The sequence below is a fragment of the Symphalangus syndactylus genome, chromosome 13, assembly GCF_028878055.3.
Source record: "Symphalangus syndactylus isolate Jambi chromosome 13, NHGRI_mSymSyn1-v2.1_pri, whole genome shotgun sequence".
Taxonomy (NCBI): Eukaryota; Metazoa; Chordata; class Mammalia; order Primates; family Hylobatidae; genus Symphalangus; species Symphalangus syndactylus.
Window position 1 is genome coordinate 36,554,643 of NC_072435.2, and position 17,012 is coordinate 36,571,654.

A 17,012-nucleotide genomic window follows, 5' to 3' on the forward strand; every position below is an offset into this window, starting at 1 on the left:
GAGCATCTGAAATCTTTTATTGGAACATCATTGCTGTTTGCCAAACAGAAGACACAGACAGCAGACAAACAGTGAAAACAGAGCCCAGTGACGAGAGCCGGCCCCTTGACTGGGGACCCTCCCCTGCTACCTGGTAGACCAGCCTGCTGACCTCTGCCCTTCCCGGACCCCCGGGCCTTTGGCATAATGCTGATGGGGGGGCTGCAGGCAGTGAAGCCCCTTGACTCAAAGCAGAGACTTGAATGGGCGCTGGAGAGTGGGGACAGTGGAGAGGCCAGGGAGGGCTGGGCGGGCCCCCCAGGCTGGGCTGAGCAGCGCAAGTAGAGGAAGTCAGGAGCGGGCAAGATGGCATCTATCTGTTTTCTGAAAAGGGGCACATAGGGGCCTGGAAGCAGGTGGCGGTGGTAGCTGGGTTAGGTCACACACTGACATCCTTCTCATCGCCCGTCTTGGGAACAGCTTCCAGCAGTGGGTCCCCAGGACCTGCCTCCTCTCCCTCCTTGGCCTCGCTGGCCTTAGAGTTGGGGACCCAGAGGCCAGAGTCAATGCAGCGCTGCATGTGGTACTTTGCGTCCTGTGAGGAGAAGGGCAGGCAGGTGAGGTGGGGCCACCACCCGCTGGTCCCCATTGTCCCCTGCACATCCCCAAGCTGGCTTCCTGCCTATTGATATTTTACTGATTTCTTTGAGATGGAGTCTCACTCTGTCACCCAGGCTGGAGTGCAGTGGTGCAATCTCGGCTCACTGCAACTTCCACCTCCCAGGTTCAAGTGATTCTCCTGCCTCAGCCTCCCAAGTAGCTGCGGTTACTGGCGCCTGTCACCATGCGTGGCTTATTTTTTTACTTTTAGTAGAGATGGGGTTTTGCCATGTTGGCCAGGCTGGTCTCGAACTCCTGACCTTAGGTGATCTGCATGCCTTGGCCTCCCAAAGCACTGAGATTACAGGCGTGAGCCACCATACCCAGCTGGAACTTTAAATTTTATTTAACTTTAATTTAAATTTAGATAGTGCAATCTAGAACAAAAGCCAGCAAATTTTTTTGGTAAAGGGACAGACTAAATATTTCTGGTTCCGCGAGCCATATGGTCTCCATCACGACTCAACTCTGCTGTGGTAGAGCAAGATCGGTTGTAGATGACAGGGAAACAACTGAGCGTGGCTTCTTTGTTCCAATAAAACTTTATTATAAAGACAGGCAGTGAGTCTGGGAGCTGCGGTTTGCAGAACCTGGTCTAGATGGCTATGCCCATAGAAGCTTCTAGAAACTCAGGGCGAGTCCTGCAGCTAGACCCATTTTACAGACAAGAAAACCAGTGTGACCAACCAGTGAGCCAAGTGGTAGGAATAGGGTCAAATCGTGTCCTACTTAGATTCAACGTCTATTACTACTTCCAAAAATACAGCCAGTGAGACCCTGTCTTTATAAAAACATAATTAAAAACAAAAATTAGCTAGATGTCATGGTGTCGGCCTGTAACCGCAGCTACTTGGGGAGGCTGAGGTGGGAGGATCACTTGAGCCTGGGAGGTTGAGACTGCAGCCTGGGTGAGAGAGGAAGACCCTGTCTTTCAAAAACAAGCAGACAAAATCCAGTTAACAGCCAGCGTTTACCAGCCCCTGCCATGTGCTCAGCTCCCTTCCCCATGCATTTTGTGAGCTGATATTGAGAGAAAATGTGGTTTGGATAAGGAAACTGAGGCTGGACTCAGTCACAGTAACAGTGACAGTCACGAGGGACATGCGCTCAAAGCTCAGCATTTATCTGCTGGATGCTGGGATACAGTAGGTGCTCAATAAATGTGGGTGTGTGCCAAGGTGATACGACCCCCCCTTACTCCTTGGAGAAGCCTTGGAGGGGCACTTTCACCAACCGGCTTCAGAGACTTGGGACACAGGGCTGGGGGAGACACACGGCCCGCCGAGAAGGCACGGGATGCGGGGGTTACTCACGGTGGGGTCCATCTTGCTGATGGCGTCTTGCAGCATCTGCACGTCCTTCACATCGAAGCACTTCTGGAGTTCCTGAGGGTACAGAGGAGCTGGGGTCAGGGGCTGGGTCCCTGTGGCCCTAGGGGATCCTGCTCAGGGTCCTCCTGCTGCCCGCCTGGGCTGGGGAGCCGCACCTCGGGGAGGGACTCGTAGACCTCGACAGGGTCCAGGCCGCCGGGGCCGAGCCGCTTCTTGCGCTCCTCCTCCTCGTACTCCTTCATGGCCTTCTCGATGCGAAGCTTGGCACGGCCCCGCACACGCTCCTTGAAGGCTTCCAGCTCGTCATTGAAGCCCTCCATGTACTGGCGATCGGCTGTCTATGGGGGTCGGGCAGTGCTCACTGGACCTGGCCCAATGCTCAGGAGGGACTGGGGGGCCCAGGATCCTCCAGCTGCAGCTCCTCAGAGGTGCCCCAGGGTTCCCCAAGTCTATTCCTGACCTACGTGAAGGCTCCCCAGGGCCTGGGCTCCCCCACCAGGGACCTCATCTTGCATTTGCTAAAGACCACCTGCTTGGGAGCCCTGCTCTACTGCAGATCTGAGACACTCATGTCCTCAATGTCCCTGCATGGGCACCTCTAACTCAACATGGCCACCTCCCAGCCTGCCTTGTCCTTGATCTCCCCAATCTCGGTAAGGGTAGCCCTGTTCCTCCAGGTACGCAGGTTAAAAACCCTAGAGGATAGGCCGGGTGCGGTGGCTGACGCCTGTAATCCCAGCACTTTGGGAGGCCGAGGCGTGCGGATCACGAGGTCAGGAGTTCGAAAACATCCTGGCTAACACGGTGAAACCCCATCTCTACTAAAAATACAAAAAATTAACCGGGCATGGTGGCACATGCCTGTAGTCCCAGCTACTTGGGAGGCTGAGGCTGGAGGATCGCTTGAACCTAGGAGGCAGAGGTTGCAGTGAGCCGAGATCGTGCCACTGCACTCCAGCCTGGGCAACAGAGTGAGACTCCGTCTCAAAAAAACAAAACAACAACAAAAACCCTGAGGCTGGCAGGCGCCTGTAATCCCAGCTACTTGGGAGGCTGAGGCACTAGAATTGCTTGAACCCGGGAGGCAGGGGTTGCAGTGAGCTGAGATCATGCCACTGCATTCCAGCCTTGGTGACAGAGCAAGACTCTGTCTCAAAAACAAACTAAAACCCAAAACCCTAGAGGCACCCTCACCTTTGTCCTTTACCCACATATTCACCTGGGGACCTTCAGCATATCCTACTGCTCCCACTTTTTTTTGTAATGCAGTTTTGCTTTGTCACCCAGGCTGCAGTGCAGTGGCAAACCACAGCTCACAAACTCCTGAGCTCAATTGATCCTCCTGCCTCAGCCTCCCAAATAGTTGGGACTATAGTACTCAGTCACCAAGCCTGGCCTGACCTCCACTTTTATTTATTTATTCATTTATTTTTGAGATGGAATTTCGCTCTTGTTGCCTAGGCTGAAGTGCAATGGCACGATATCGGCTCACAGCAACCTCCGCCTCCCAGGTTCAAGTGATTCTCCTGCCTCAGCCCCCCAAGTAGCTGAGATTACAGGCACGCACCACCATGCCCGGCTAATTTTGTATTTTCAGTAGAGATGAGGTTTCTCCACGTTAGGCTGGTCTCAAACTCCCAACCTCAGGTGATCCGCCCACCTCAGCCTCCCAAAGTGCTGGGATTACAGGCGTGAGCCACCGCGCCCAGCCTCCACTTTTAAAGTCTGGCAGGATCTGCCTACTTCTCTCCCCCTCCCTGGCCCCGCCCTCTCCTGATCTAGGATGCGGTGATTGGAGGGGCTTGAGTCCCAGTGGACAGGAGTCGGCCTTACCCAGAGCATCGTGGGCTGGTTCCCTGGGGATAGGGCCTCCAGCCACCTGGCAGCTCAGGGACCCTACCTTAATCTTAGTGAAGAACTGCCGGAAGCAGGCCCGGGGGTCCACCTTCAGGCTTTTGGCCAGCTCCAGGATAAATTGCATGACGATTGTCTGGTGGGCCACCTGCTCCATGAGTGCGCATTTCTGCCAGGAAGAACAGGCATAGCGTCACCAAGTGGCAGCCTCATGGCAGAGCCTTTTCACAGCCCTGGGGAAAGCTCCGCTCACCTCCTCCACCTCTAGGTCGATGCACCAAATGACCAGGTAATTGGCTGTCTCCTCGCACACCAGGTGGACGTTGTCTGACAGGTACTTTTGGCTGTCATCCCAGCGGCGGAGCATGCCTGTGGGAAGATGCTGGCAAGGTGCTGGAGGGCCCTGGAGGCAAAGGGCCTGCCTCGACCTTGCCCCCCATAACCCACACGCCCCACTCACCGAAGTGCTTGATCTGTTTCTCGTATTTTTCCACGAAGGTCTTGTGTTTCTGCTCCCTCACCTCCTCTGAGTCCTCCTCCGTCTTCTCGGGCTTGGTGTTGACCATGCTCTGTGGTAGGGTGAGAGGGGGAGTGGGCTGGGGCAAGGCTGCGGAGCGCCTGGAGCGCGGCCGGGCGGGCCGTGGCCGCAGCGCCCATCCCATCCACGGCGGAGGTGGTGACGAAGCCATGAGCATCAAGGTGGCGGGAGCGTGGGCATGGGCCTTGGGGCAGATCAGAGGAGGGGACCGGTGGGGTGTTTCATCCGCCCGGCCCAAGCCTGTCCCCCCTCCCACGTGGCCCCCGTCCATCCCTCAGCTCCCCGCCCCCCACCACACTCTTCAACTACACCGCCGGGGTCCTCCCCGCCCCCCGACCAGGCATTGGGTGCGCATGCGTCCTGGCTGCACGCTCTCTGGCTGCGCATGCGCACTGCCCGCCCCACCCTCCCCGCACACCTTGCTGAAGCCGTCTTTGCTGAGCGTGTCCACGTTCCAGGGCATGCTCTTCTCCTTCTTGCGCATCTCCTCCAGCTTCTGTTCCCAACTCCGCTCCTCCTTGCGCAGCTGCTGTGCCTCGGCCTGCAGCCGCTCCAGCTCTGCCTTGCCGCCCTCTGCCACCTCCAGCTCCTTCAGCTTCCTCTGGCACTCGGCCACCTTGCGCTTGCACTCGCGGCAGCCCCTGTCCAGTTCCTCCTTCTCCTTCTGGAACTGCTCCATGCGCTCCACCCGGGCCTGCGGGCAGGGACGACCTATCAACTCTGGGGAGTCGTCTGTCCCTTACCCCCTGTCCCATACCCAATCCCTGCACCGGAGATGGCCCCAGGAAAAAGTATGCGTCCACCTCCCGTGCCCTGGTCTCCCAGCTTCCGCCCCTGCCCCCACAGGTGCCAGCGCACACCCAAGTGGGGTCAGGTCCCTCCGTCCTCTGCTCAGAACCCTGGCGGCTCTCATCTCACTCAGCAGAGCCCAAGTTGTCACCACAGCCTACATGGGCCCTACACAATCTGCCCCTGCACCTCCCCTGGTAACTCTTCCTTCCAGCCACACTGGCCCCTCTCTTTTCTCACCTTTTCTTGAGGCCATTTTTTTCTTTTAAGAAAACAAAACAAAACAAAACAAAAACAGGGTCTCACTCTGTCGTCCAGGTCAGAGTGCAGTGGCCCAATGACGACATACTGCAGCCTCGACCTCCCTGGGCTCAGGCGATCCTCCCACCTCAGTCTCCCAAGTAGCTGGGACTACAGGTGTGCACTAGCACGCCCAGCTAATTTTTGTATTTTCAGTAAAGATGGGGTTCGCCATGTGCCCAGGCTGGTCTTGAAGTCCTGGGTTCAAGCGATCCTTCCACCTCGGCCTCCCAAAGTGCTGGGACTACAGGCGGGAGCTACTGCGCTCTGCGGAGCCCACTTTTTTCTTGAACCTCAAGGCCTTCGCACTGGCTGTCCCAAGCACTTGGAATGCTTTTCCTTCAGAGCCCCCCACAGCTGACTCCATGGCACCCACACCATCTGGACTCCATGTTGCCTTAGCGAGGACCCCTTCCCCAGCCACCTTCCTGATGATGGCAACCTCCCACTGCCCCTGTCCGGAATTCCCTGCCTCCTCAACACCAGCAACCACTAACATCGTATGACAATTATTTATCACGTTTTGGGTACTGCCCCCCTCCAACGAATGAAGCCATGCTCTCTAAATATGGGAATGTGTTCGCCATTTTGTTCCCAGAACCAGGAACTTGGCCTGGTGCAAAGCAGGGGCTCAGCAAATGCTTGTTTTTTTTTTTTTTTTTTTTTTTTTTTTATTTTGTTCGGTTTTGTTTGAACAAGGTCTTGTTGTCATGCAAACTAGAGTGCAGTGGTGCGATGATGGCTCACAGCAGCCTGGACCTCCCAGCTCAACCTGCCTCCACCTCCCGAGTAGCTGGGACTACAGGGGCACACAAACCACCATGCCTGCCTATTTTTTTTTTTTTTTGAGACAGAGTCGCCCAGGCTGGAGTGCAGTGGTGCAATCTTGGCTCACTGCAACCTCTGCCTCCCGTGTTCAAGTGATTTTCCTGCCTCAGCCTCCTGAGTAGCTGGGATTACAGGCACGCGCCACTACGCCCGGGTAATTTTGTATTTTTAGTAGAGACGGGGTTTCTCCATCTTGGTCAGGCTGGTCTTGAACTCCTGACCTCAAGTGATCCACCCACCTTGGCCTCCCAAAGTGCTGGGATTACAGGCATGAGCCACTGCACCAGGGCCCCTTCTAGATGTTTCTTTGTTCCACCCATAATCTTGCCCCAGGATCACTGCCAAGGCCCCCTTAGCTCTGTCTCCAGCCCAGCATGCCCTCCTGAGCCCCAGCTTGGTGTCTACCTGCTTCCTGCTCAACCCAGCCCCAGACATCACTCCCCAGGCACTCCTCTTTCTCCTGATAACAGTGCCTCATCTCCTCAGGCTCCTGGTCCCCGCCTCACTCCCTATCTCGCTCAGACCTCCATCTGGGACCCATCGCATCGTACAGGCCTCTCCTGAGACCCCTGCATGGCTCCACCATCACCTCTCCTGAACCTCAGTGGGGGCTGCTCTATCCAGAGCTGCTGATCAAACCCTGAAACGTGCCACCACCTTCAACTGCTGTCCCTCTCCAATCCAGGCACAGCTGCTGCCAACACGGCACCAGGACAGGCCACACGTGACCAGAGTCCTCCCCACTACATCTTGGGGGGTCTGAATTCAGATGGGACTTCTGATCCTGGCATCCTGGTCCTGGGTCCCAGGCAGATACTGGCCCTCGTTGTTCCCCAAAAGCACGGGCTCTCTCTTGCCTCTTGGCCTCAGCATGTGCTGTTCCCTTATCTGCTTTTGCACCCAAAACTCAGCTTCAACAGAGCCTTCCCCAAATGCTCCCTGCCGGAGGCACCACTGATCCCCAAAGGACCTCCTGTGACCATCTGATGATGTGGTGAAGGTGCTGGAGGACAGCCTTGGGGCACCGGCCCCTGGGTCCTAGCCCACAGCCACCATGTACTGGCTGGGTAACCCTGGCCATCCCCTAACCTCCTGTAACCTCAGTTTCCTCATCTGTCAAACAGTCAACAATGCTGACCGCACAAGCTCATATTGGAAGAAACTAAGGAGATGATTAGAGTAAAATGTCGCGAGCCATGTGGGCCCTCAGCACGCACCCTTCCTGTACTGGCCAGGGTCATTACCATCTGTGGAAGAGGACAATCTCTCTCTCTCTCTCTCTGGGGACCACTCTGGGGCTTTAAAAAGGAAATGTCCTTCAAATGCTTAGTTTAATTTCTGGCCCAGAGTACACGCTCAATAACTGGGAGTGGTTGTTACTACATGCTCACAGCACCTGGCTGTGCCACTGATGGGAGATGGAACTTCGGCCATGTCATTGAAACCTTTCCTGGCCTTGGTCTTCCCCTCTGTGAAATGGAGACTCACAGGATTGCTGTGAGAACTGAATGACTAACTCTATGGAAAATGCTTCCAAAACAGCCCTCAGTAGGTGTGTCCCACTGTTACCATCTCCATCCTTGTCACTGCCACCTGAATGGTCTGCTGACTCATTTCTGTGCCTTATCTGAGGCTGTGTCCCCAGGTTCTAAGGCAGGGCCAGGCAGACCTGGCCCCTATTCTAATACCCCAGGGGACTGACACAGCCAGCCTGAGCCTCGGATTCCCCCATATGTATAAGGGGTCAAGAAGGCCTACATGGCCGAGCATGGTGGCTCACGCCTGTAATCCCAACACTTTGGGAGGCCGAAGCAAGTGGATCACCTGAGGTCAGGAGTTTGAAACCATCCTGGCCAACATGGTGAAACCTCATCTCTCCTAAGAATACAAAAATTAGCCAGGCGTGGTGGCGGGCACCTGCAATCCCAGCTACTCCAGAAGCTGAGGAAGATCGCTTGAACCCAAGGCAGAAGTTGCAGTGAGCTGAGATCGTACCACTGCACTCCAGCGTGGGCCACAGAGCATGACCCTGTCTCAAAAAAAAAAAAAAAAAAAAAAAAGCTATACCTCATGAGATAAACAGCAGCTGCAGGCTGGGCACAGTGACACATGCCTATAATCCTAGCACTTCGGGAGGCTGAGGTGGGAGGATCACTTGAGCTCAGGAATTTGAGACCAGCCTAGGCAACATAGTGAGATTCCATCTCTTAAAAAAAAAAAAAGTTGCTGGGCGTGGTGGCTCATGCCTGTAATCCCAACACTTTGGGAGGCCAGGCGGGCAGATTATGAGGTCAGGAGTTCAGGACCAGCCTGGCCAACATGGTGAAACCCCATCTCTACTTAAAAAATACAAAAATTAGCCGGGCATGGTGGTGCGCACCTGTAGTCCCAGCTACTTGGGGGGCTGAGGCAGGAGAATTGCTTGAACCTGGGAGGTGGAGGTTGCAGTGAGCCGAGATGGCACCACTGCACTCCAGCCTGGGCAACAGAGTGAGACTCCATCTTTAAAAAAAAAAAAAAAAAAGCTGTGGCCTCTCCAACTCCCTTTCTCCACGATGGGCCTGTGTCACCCTGGAGCCTGCCCGCCACCCTGCAATCCGCTGCTGGGCAGCCACCAGTCTCCCCTGTGTCCTCTGAACAGCCGCCAGGGAGGCCACAGCTAAAAAAGGCCTCTTGGAATTGGTAGGGGCGGCAGCCTGCCCAGCCTGGGCTTTACACTTCCTATCAGGGAGGGGCTGTAGCAGGCTGGGCAGGGGAGAAGCCACCCCAGCAAGCAGGGCCCACAGGTGTCACTACCCTCATGCCTTACAGTTAGGGAAACTGAGGCTCACAGAATCTCAATGTCATATAACTCATTAGAAGAAACCACTAACAGCAGCTGTCTCTGGGCAGGAGAGTCAGAGAGCTGGAGCTGAGAAAAAGGACTCATTTGTCCACTTCTGGAACCTTTGGAATTTTTTTTTTTTTTTTTTAAGAGACAAGGTCTTAGGCCAGGCTTGGTGGCTCACACCTACAATCCCGGCATTTTGTGAGGCTGAGGCGGGTGGATCGCCTGAGCTCAGCAGTTTGAGACCAGCCTGGGCAACGTGGTGAAACCCTGTCTCTACCAAAAAGTACAAAAATCAACCAGGCATGGTGGTGTGCACCTGTGGTCCCAGCTACTCAGGAGGCAGAAGTAGGAGGATCACTTGAGCCCGGAAGGTGGAAGTTGCAGTGAGCTGAGATGGTGCCACTGCACTCCAGCCTGGGTGACAAAGCAAGGCCCTGTCTCGAAACAAAAAAAAAACAAACAAAATTTAAAAAAAAGAGAGAGCGACAAGGTCTTGCTATGTTGCTCGGGCTGGACTTGAACTTCTGGGCTCAAATGATCCTTCTGCCTCAGCCTCCTGAGTAGCTAGGACTATAGGCATGTGCCACCACATGTGGCTACAGAATTTTTTTTTTTTAACCATGAACAGAAATTATTTAAATGATGATGATGATAATAGCCACTGTCCCAAAAGGATTACAAATATTAAATGAATAAGGTAACCCTTACAACAACCTCACGGGGTGGACATCATTCAGATTCTCACGTAGGGAAACTGAGGCACAGAGCGATCAAACAGTTCCCTGGCAGTCACACAGCACGTGAGTGAAACAGACAGAGCTGAGATTTGAACCTAGTCAGGCCTGTGCTCTGAACCACAGCAATCTCTCCTTCCCCTCCACAATGCTTCCTTCCAAACCTGCCCCGAGTTTTCCTGACCCAGTCTTAATTTATTCTTACGAAGGTCTCATGGAGGTGGGGCCATATTATCCCAGGTTTCACATGGGCTCAGGGAGGCTTCTTTTGAGTCTTGCCACATCGAAGAAAGAAAGAAGCAGCAAGAGGTGGGGCTAGGATTGGAACCCAAGCTTGCCTGTCCTTGAACCTGTGCTGGAGACGCTGAAGCCCCCTGCCTCCCTTACGTGCCACTACAACCACCCGGGTTCTCAGGGGTAGGACAGGAAAAGCTCCGTGCCAGAGGGAGGAGGGTGTGGCAGGTACACTACACTGCAGGAGGGGGGCCCTCCCACCCGGCAGGACCAACCATTCTCCACAGTAGTAAAGATTAACCTCTTTATGTGACAGAAATAGGTCTTCCCAAGAATAGTCTTTGGAGCTTTGAGGAAGTCTTAAATATTTCATAATAAAATGTTACACACGGCAAGAAATAGAAGCGCTAGAACTTTCTTCCCACACTCCAGTGGCTTGCTTGGCAGGTACACTACCCAGGAGATTCAGGATTTAAGGAACAGGTCTGGAGGTGGGACTGGGAGCTAGATGAAGAGACTAATGCTGTATTCTGGAGTATTCTGGAAGGATGGGAAAGGGACCTTCTAGTTGTTTCTGGACAAATGATGGGGAGTTGCCCCATGCGAGGGTGGGGTAAGAGATCCTCACTAGAAGGTTCTGAGAGGTATATGCCCTTATCTTAAGAGCACAAAATGGCTGGGTGTGGTGGCTCACGCCTGTAATCCCAGCACTTTGGGAGGCCGAGGCGGGTGGATCAACTGAGGTAGGGAGTTCAAGACCAGCCTGACCAACGTGGAGAAACCCCGTCTCTACTAAAAATACAAAATTAGCCAGGCATGGTGGCGCATCATGCCTGTAATCCCAGCTACTCAGGAGGCTGAGGCAGAAGAATCGCTTGAACCCGGGAGGCAGAGGTTGCAGTGAGCCAAGATTGTGCCACTGCACTCCAGCCTGGGCGACAAGAAAGAAACTCCGTCTCAAAAAAAAGAAAAGAGTAAAACAGACACTGATACGTGATGCAGGCACACTCATTTGGGGTAGCAGGAGGTTAAACCTTTAAGTCTTAGTCATCCCATTGGCTTGTGAGCACTGAGGGGGTGGTAGGACATGGATCACCCAGACTTGGGATTCTGGGGTCTGGATTTGGGGCCTCTGTTGTGGTCAGATAGAAGAAGGGGTAGTGAATTTAGAATCAGACCAGGAGAGTCCCTGGATAAAAGCAGGGACAATTTGGGTCACAGAGTAGCTATCAGGCTGGGGACACAAGGTGGGGTGGGTTTGGGGTTCTGGGTTTGAGTTAGGGGAGAGTTTCCAATGCTGGCCGAGGCTCATACAGGAAGCCAATCTGGGAGGTGGGTGGTGACAGGGTCTGCAATACCAAGTAGGGGCAGGGGCTCTGGCTGGGCCGGAAGCCACGTGGGCAGGATTTCCTGGTATAATGGGAAATGGGTCTACCGGAGGCCAAAGGAGAGGCTGGAATGTGAGGCTCTATCGGGGTGGAGCTGGTAGTTAGATCCAGAGCGGAACCAAATTCCAAAACCCAAGTACTCGGTGAGAATAAGGATCCTGAAGGGGGACGGTTCTACACTCTAGGAAGGGGGTCCTGGGTGTGAGCAGGGACAGGAATATCAGAGTAGCACAGAGTTCCTTGTTCCGTTTAGAAAAGGAGTGGCGACTCCAGATTTTAACGGGAACCCCGATCAAGATCCCGGAAAGTAGATCCCGGGACAGACCAAAGTATTGGGGGTCCAGACTACGGAGGTGGGGGGGCGATGGGAGATCCCAGATAGGAAGTGAATACCCGAATAGGATGAGGGATCATCTAGAAGAATTTGGGGTCCAAACTTTGAGGCAGAGTTCTGGGTGTAAATGTTAACTGCCCAGCAGAATTAGGGAGACCACCCCCAAGCTCGTCTGGGGGAGTCCAGGCCATGAAGAAGTTCTAGGGGGCGAATAGGGAATCCCACGCAAAAATGGGAGCAGGGAGTGGGGGAGCGGAGATCCAGGGCAGGGACTCAGGGTCCCAGTGGTACTGGGGTCCCGGAGTTGAATCGAGGCTCCTGAAAATCCAGACTGGGGGGGTGAGAATCCTAGGTGTGAACAGCGGGGTCCCTGGGCAGTATCAGGGATCACAACTCCGAAGCGGGGTCCGGGAGTGGGGCAAGGGATGGGCGTGCGCGCCTCACCTGATGCCGCCAGCGGAAGAGGCTGGCCGTGTCGATGTTGGGGTGCGTCTCGTCTTCATCATCAGACACCTCAATGTGGTCCCACACGCTGTAGTCCACCATCTTGCCTTGGCGGCCCAGCCCGCTCCGGCTCGGGTGGCAGCGACTGCTGCAGCGGTGGAGACTCCGTGCGCGGAGCCCCGCCCCTTCCGCTTCCGCCGAGCGCAGGAAACCCCGCCCTGTGTGACGTCACATCCCTAGTAACCGCGGCAGCGGCACTGGCTACCCAGCCAGCCTTAAAGGGCCCTGCGCAAGTGTTCCGGCCCCCTGGAGTTCCCGCAGAGACTCCGCGTCATCCGGGGTTGGGGCTCCGCTAGGTCTCCTGGGGGCATACGAGTTCGTGCTTCAATTCCGAGCCCCCCTCATCTCCCGCCGCTCCACGGTGGGCGTTTGGGGTGGCAGGGAGGGGATGGTTGATGAGACTGAGAGGACTATCCCCTCAGCCACGCCGCAGTGACGTCTGCAAGGGATAGGGACACGGCGGGAAGGCCCTCCCCCTGCCCTTCGTAAACGGGGACCTAAGCCTGCGCTGGAGAGGGGCGCCTGATGGCTCCTCGAACTTTCTCAGCCCGAGGAGGACTGGACCTGCCCTGAGGGTGTCTAAATCGGGGGTGGTATGGCCCTCCCCTTGCGGGGTTAAACGTGGAGGGGAGATTGTGGCCCTGCCTTGGGAGCTGGGGTTTCCCTGCCTCGGCAACACAACAGCCTTCTCCTCGTCTTCCACCTCCTGCCATTCGCAGCGAGGACTCGCGCGCGCGCGCGCACGCACACACACACACACACACACTTTGGAATCACCCGGACCCCCCAAAACGGGTCTCGGCGCCCCACCCCGCTGGCCGCTGGGTGTCGCTAGAGTCTAGCCCACGGCGCGTATTCCTGGCCCCGCGCTTGGTGGGGGGAATCGTGGAGGGGTGGAAGGGGGCTTTCCTTGTCGTCACAGTCTGGGGCCACGCATAGCCCCTCCCCGTTCGTCTGGGGGTACCCTTCCTCCGTCGGGGCTCTAAGGACTCCATTACTCTAAGCATGCAGGGCCTCGACCACCTCACACTTCCATGCATCCCAATCCACGCTTTGATACCAGGATAATAGGCCGTGTTGCAGCCTTGGGCCAGGATTATCTCAGATTAAAGGGTGCTCCCTCGGGGGTCAGGCTGGATAGGAGGAGCTCCAGCCACTCGGGTGAGGGGCGCCTCTTCCTAGTCTCCCCTGGAGCCGACGTTGGAGGCAGTGCCCGGAGAGAGCGAGCGAAGGTCTCCAGAAGGGGGATGATTCCCCGGTGCATGGAGGGGGAGGGGCCATCGGACAAAAACTCCCTCCCGTTGCCGCCCCTCCCCCTCGCGCTTCATTCAAACCCGCGAGTGGGCGGGCGGGGGGGCGGGAGTCCCCATCTCCTCCCCCTCCCTCTTCCCCTCCACCCTGGCAGTCCAGCACATCAGTGGCCGTCACGGCCCGGGCACGCGCGCGCACGGACCCACACCCCGGCGGCTCTCACAATCGCACACACACATACACACTCACACACCAGCAAACAAAGGGTCTGGACACCCCCGTCCCCTCCCGCCCCCCAGGCCAGAGAGGGCGGGGCATCCCCTCCCCAGCCCCCCCGCAAGGTAAGCTTGGGGCTGCGAGCTGCGGTGGGGAGGGGGACACGGTGCCACAGTGGGAGGGGGCCAGGACGGTAGGGGGGTTCCTCGGCTCCCCAGGAAAGCCATACCCGCACCCCCACAGTATGCCCTTTAGGGCTTTGGCCCCGTCATCAGCCTGGGGGTGTTTGGAGAGAATCCCAGATGTCGGGGATTCCCGGATAGGCGCGGGGGTCTCTTCCCGGCTCTGGAGACTGGAGCTGCCCATCTTCAGCAAAACAGGGTTCCCGGAGCCTCAGCTTCCAGAACTGGGGACAGGGCGCTGGAAGCTTCCCCATCAACGCCAAGCATTTCCTAATCTGCCAGCACAGCACCTCCAGCCCTGGGGACTGAGGAGAGAGACCCCTAAGTTGTTTTGCACTGTCCCTCTGTCCCCGGTCCCCATCCCACCCCCATGGGTGCAAACCCTGCTATGTCTCTCCTGCCTGTGGGGTGGGGGGGGGGGGTTGCGGGAATTGGGAACGCTTTTTGGGGCTACCCTTGCTTCTTCTGCTACATCCCATAGCCACATACCACTGAGCTGCGGTGGGGCCCGGCAGGCGGCTTTGCCTTCCTGAGTCTCAATTTCCTCCTCTGCAAAGTGGGTAATGACACACACCTAGGATTCCGCGAAATCGTGCTCGCGGAGCCTGCTTTTGCGCCATCATTTTATTTATTAGCTAATTTCACATCTCTTTCCCAAGTGTCTACTTACGATGTGCTGGGCACTGTGACCAGGCTTTGGGGCAGCAGCAACCAACAAACCCAGTAGGGGTCCCTGCTCCTGGCTAGTGAGGGAGCAGGATCCCTGTATAAACATACAAATCCTCGCGGGTGATTTCAGACTGTGAAGACTAAAATTCTGTTCTCGGACAGTGAGAGACTAGGGAAAGGCACTCAAGATTAAAGGAGAAGCTGGGCACAGTGGCTCAAGCCTGTAATCCCAGCACTTTGGGAGGCTGAGGCGGGCAGATCACTTGAGGTCAGGAGTTTGAGACCAGCCTGGCCAACATGGTGAAACACCATCTCTACTAAAAATACAAAAATTAGCCGGGCGTGGTGGCAGGCACCTGTAATCCCAGCTACCCGGGAGGCTGAGGCAGGAGAATTGCCTAAACCCGGGAGGCGGTGGTTGCATTGAGCCAAGATCACACCACTGCACTCCAGCTTGGGTGACAGAGCGAGACTCTGTCAGAAAAAAAAAAAAAAAAAAAAAAAAAACAGATTAAATAAGACTTCTGGATCCTGCCTGCCTTCCTCCTTGGGTCTGAGCTCCATGAGGGCAGGATCAGGTCTAGAATAGTGCCTGGCACACAGTAGGTGCTCAATAAATGTTGAATGAGCCTGGCGCCCTGGTGTGAGCCTGTAGTCCCAGCTACTCGGGAGGCTGGCTGGAGGATCCCAGGAACACCCATCTCTAAAAAAAAAATAAAAACAAAAAATAAATCCTTAGCTGGGCATGGTGGCACGTGCCTGTAGTCGCAGCTATTCAGGACGCTGAGGCAGGAAAATGGCTTGAACCTGGGAGGTGGAGGTTGCAGTGAGCTGAGATAATGCCATTGCACTCCAGCCTGGGTGACAAGAGAAAAACTCAAAAAAAAAAAAAAAAATCTTAAATGAATTAAAGAGGGGATTAGATTAAGACCAGATTCTAGAACTGTAGATTAGGAAGAAGGCTTATCATAAACCAATCCACCCCCGCTCCCTTGAATTTGATACCGGAGACAGTGAATCCCAGAATGTCAACATTTCTACAAAATTGAAGATGGGCCCAGCACGATGGCTCACATCTGTAATCCTGATACTTGGGAGCCTGAGGTGGGAGGATCGCTTGAGCCCAGGAGGTCGAGGCTGTAGTGAGCCATGATCACGTTACTGCACTTCAGCCTGGGAGACAGAGTGAGACTCTGTCTCACCAAAAAAAAAAAAAAAAAGATGGTTAAAGCAAGGGTTGTGAACAGCTGGGGACAGAGACCAGCACTGAGCACTGTGCACCCCAGGAACTCATGGTGTCCAGCCAGTGCCCACTCTTCCCCACATAGCATATAGACACAGCACTGCTTTCATCTATTCAATATTTATTCAGCACCTACTATGTACCAGGTGCCAGGGACACAGCAATTAATAGAACAAAACTCCCTGCCCCAGTGGAGCTGACATTTAGTGGAGGAAACTGAAATGAAATAACATGATCAAAAAGATATAATGACACATTGTTGTTAGGATACTGATGGAAATAGAGGGCGTGGCTGGGTATTTAGAAAGACTTCCTGCAGGAGTTGAATTCAGCACACACACACTCAAACCCAAACATAATCCCACTAATACACATCACAGACAAGTGGCCATGGGTACTGAGTGGCTGAGCAGAGATTTAAACCTGGAACCTGCATTTCTTTTTCTTTCTTCCTTTTTTTAACTAATTATTTATTATACTTTAAGTTCTGGGGCCGGGCGCGGTGGCTCACGCTTGTAATCCCAGCACTTTGGGAGGCCAAGGCGGGCGGATCACGAGGTCAGGAGATCGAGACCACGGTGAAACCCCGTCGTCTCTACTAAAAATACAAAAAATTAGCCGGGCGTGGTGGCGGGCGCCTGTAGTCCCAGCTACTCGGAGAGGCTGAGGCAGGAGAATGGCGTGAACCCGGGAGGCGGAGCTTGCAGTGAGCCGAGATCGCGCCACTGCATTCCAGCATGGGTGACAGAGCGAGACTCCATCTCAAAAAAAAAAAAAAAAAAGTTCTGCGATACATGTACAGAACGTGCAGGTTTGTTAAACAGGTATACATGTGCCATGGTGGTTTGCTGCACCCATCAACCTGTCATCTACATTAGGTATTTCTCCTAATGTTATACCTCCCCTAGCCCCCCAACCCCAACAGGCCACGGTGTGTGATGTTCCCCTCCCCGTGTCCATGTGTTCTCATTGTTCAACTCCAACCTATGAGTGAGAACATGCAGTGTTTGGTTTTCTGTTCTTGTGTTAGTTTGCTGAGAATGATGGTTTCCAGCTTCATCTATGTCCCTGCAAAGGACATGAACTCTTTTTTCTTTCTTCCTTTCTTTCTTTTTTTTTAATTGAGACAGAGTCTCACTCTGTCACAT

The 17,012-nt window shown here is 54.8% G+C and overlaps 2 protein-coding genes across 5 annotated transcripts in view; one reads left to right on the top strand and one right to left on the bottom strand.

The window, feature by feature from the left end:
* On the bottom strand, positions 1–13,727 carry CDC37 (cell division cycle 37, HSP90 cochaperone). 3 transcript variants are annotated; one of them, XM_063616043.1, is made up of 9 exons: positions 13,364–13,562; positions 12,244–12,604; positions 4,781–5,056; positions 4,285–4,393; positions 4,078–4,193; positions 3,871–3,993; positions 2,126–2,308; positions 1,953–2,024; positions 1–574 (listed from the first exon to the last, which is right to left on the bottom strand). In XM_063616043.1, the coding sequence occupies exons 2-9, from the start codon at positions 12,343–12,345 to the stop codon at positions 419–421; spliced, it is 1,137 nt and encodes a 378-aa protein (XP_063472113.1). In that variant the 5' UTR covers positions 12,346–12,604; positions 13,364–13,562; the 3' UTR covers positions 1–418. The 3 variants fall into 3 exon arrangements, with proteins under 3 accessions (XP_063472113.1, XP_055094520.1, XP_063472112.1); XM_055238545.2 differs by having other exon boundaries at positions 12,244–13,727; XM_063616042.1 differs by having other exon boundaries at positions 4,285–4,546; positions 12,244–13,727.
* Positions 13,712–17,012, top strand: part of PDE4A (phosphodiesterase 4A) — a 68,880-nt gene continuing 65,579 nt past the window's right edge. The window contains exon 1 of one of the 2 annotated variants that reach the window (XM_055238500.2): positions 13,712–13,895. The gene's annotated coding sequence lies outside the window, so the exon portion shown is untranslated. The remainder of the gene's footprint in view (positions 13,896–17,012) is intronic. The other variant, XM_063615998.1, reaches the window with a different exon arrangement.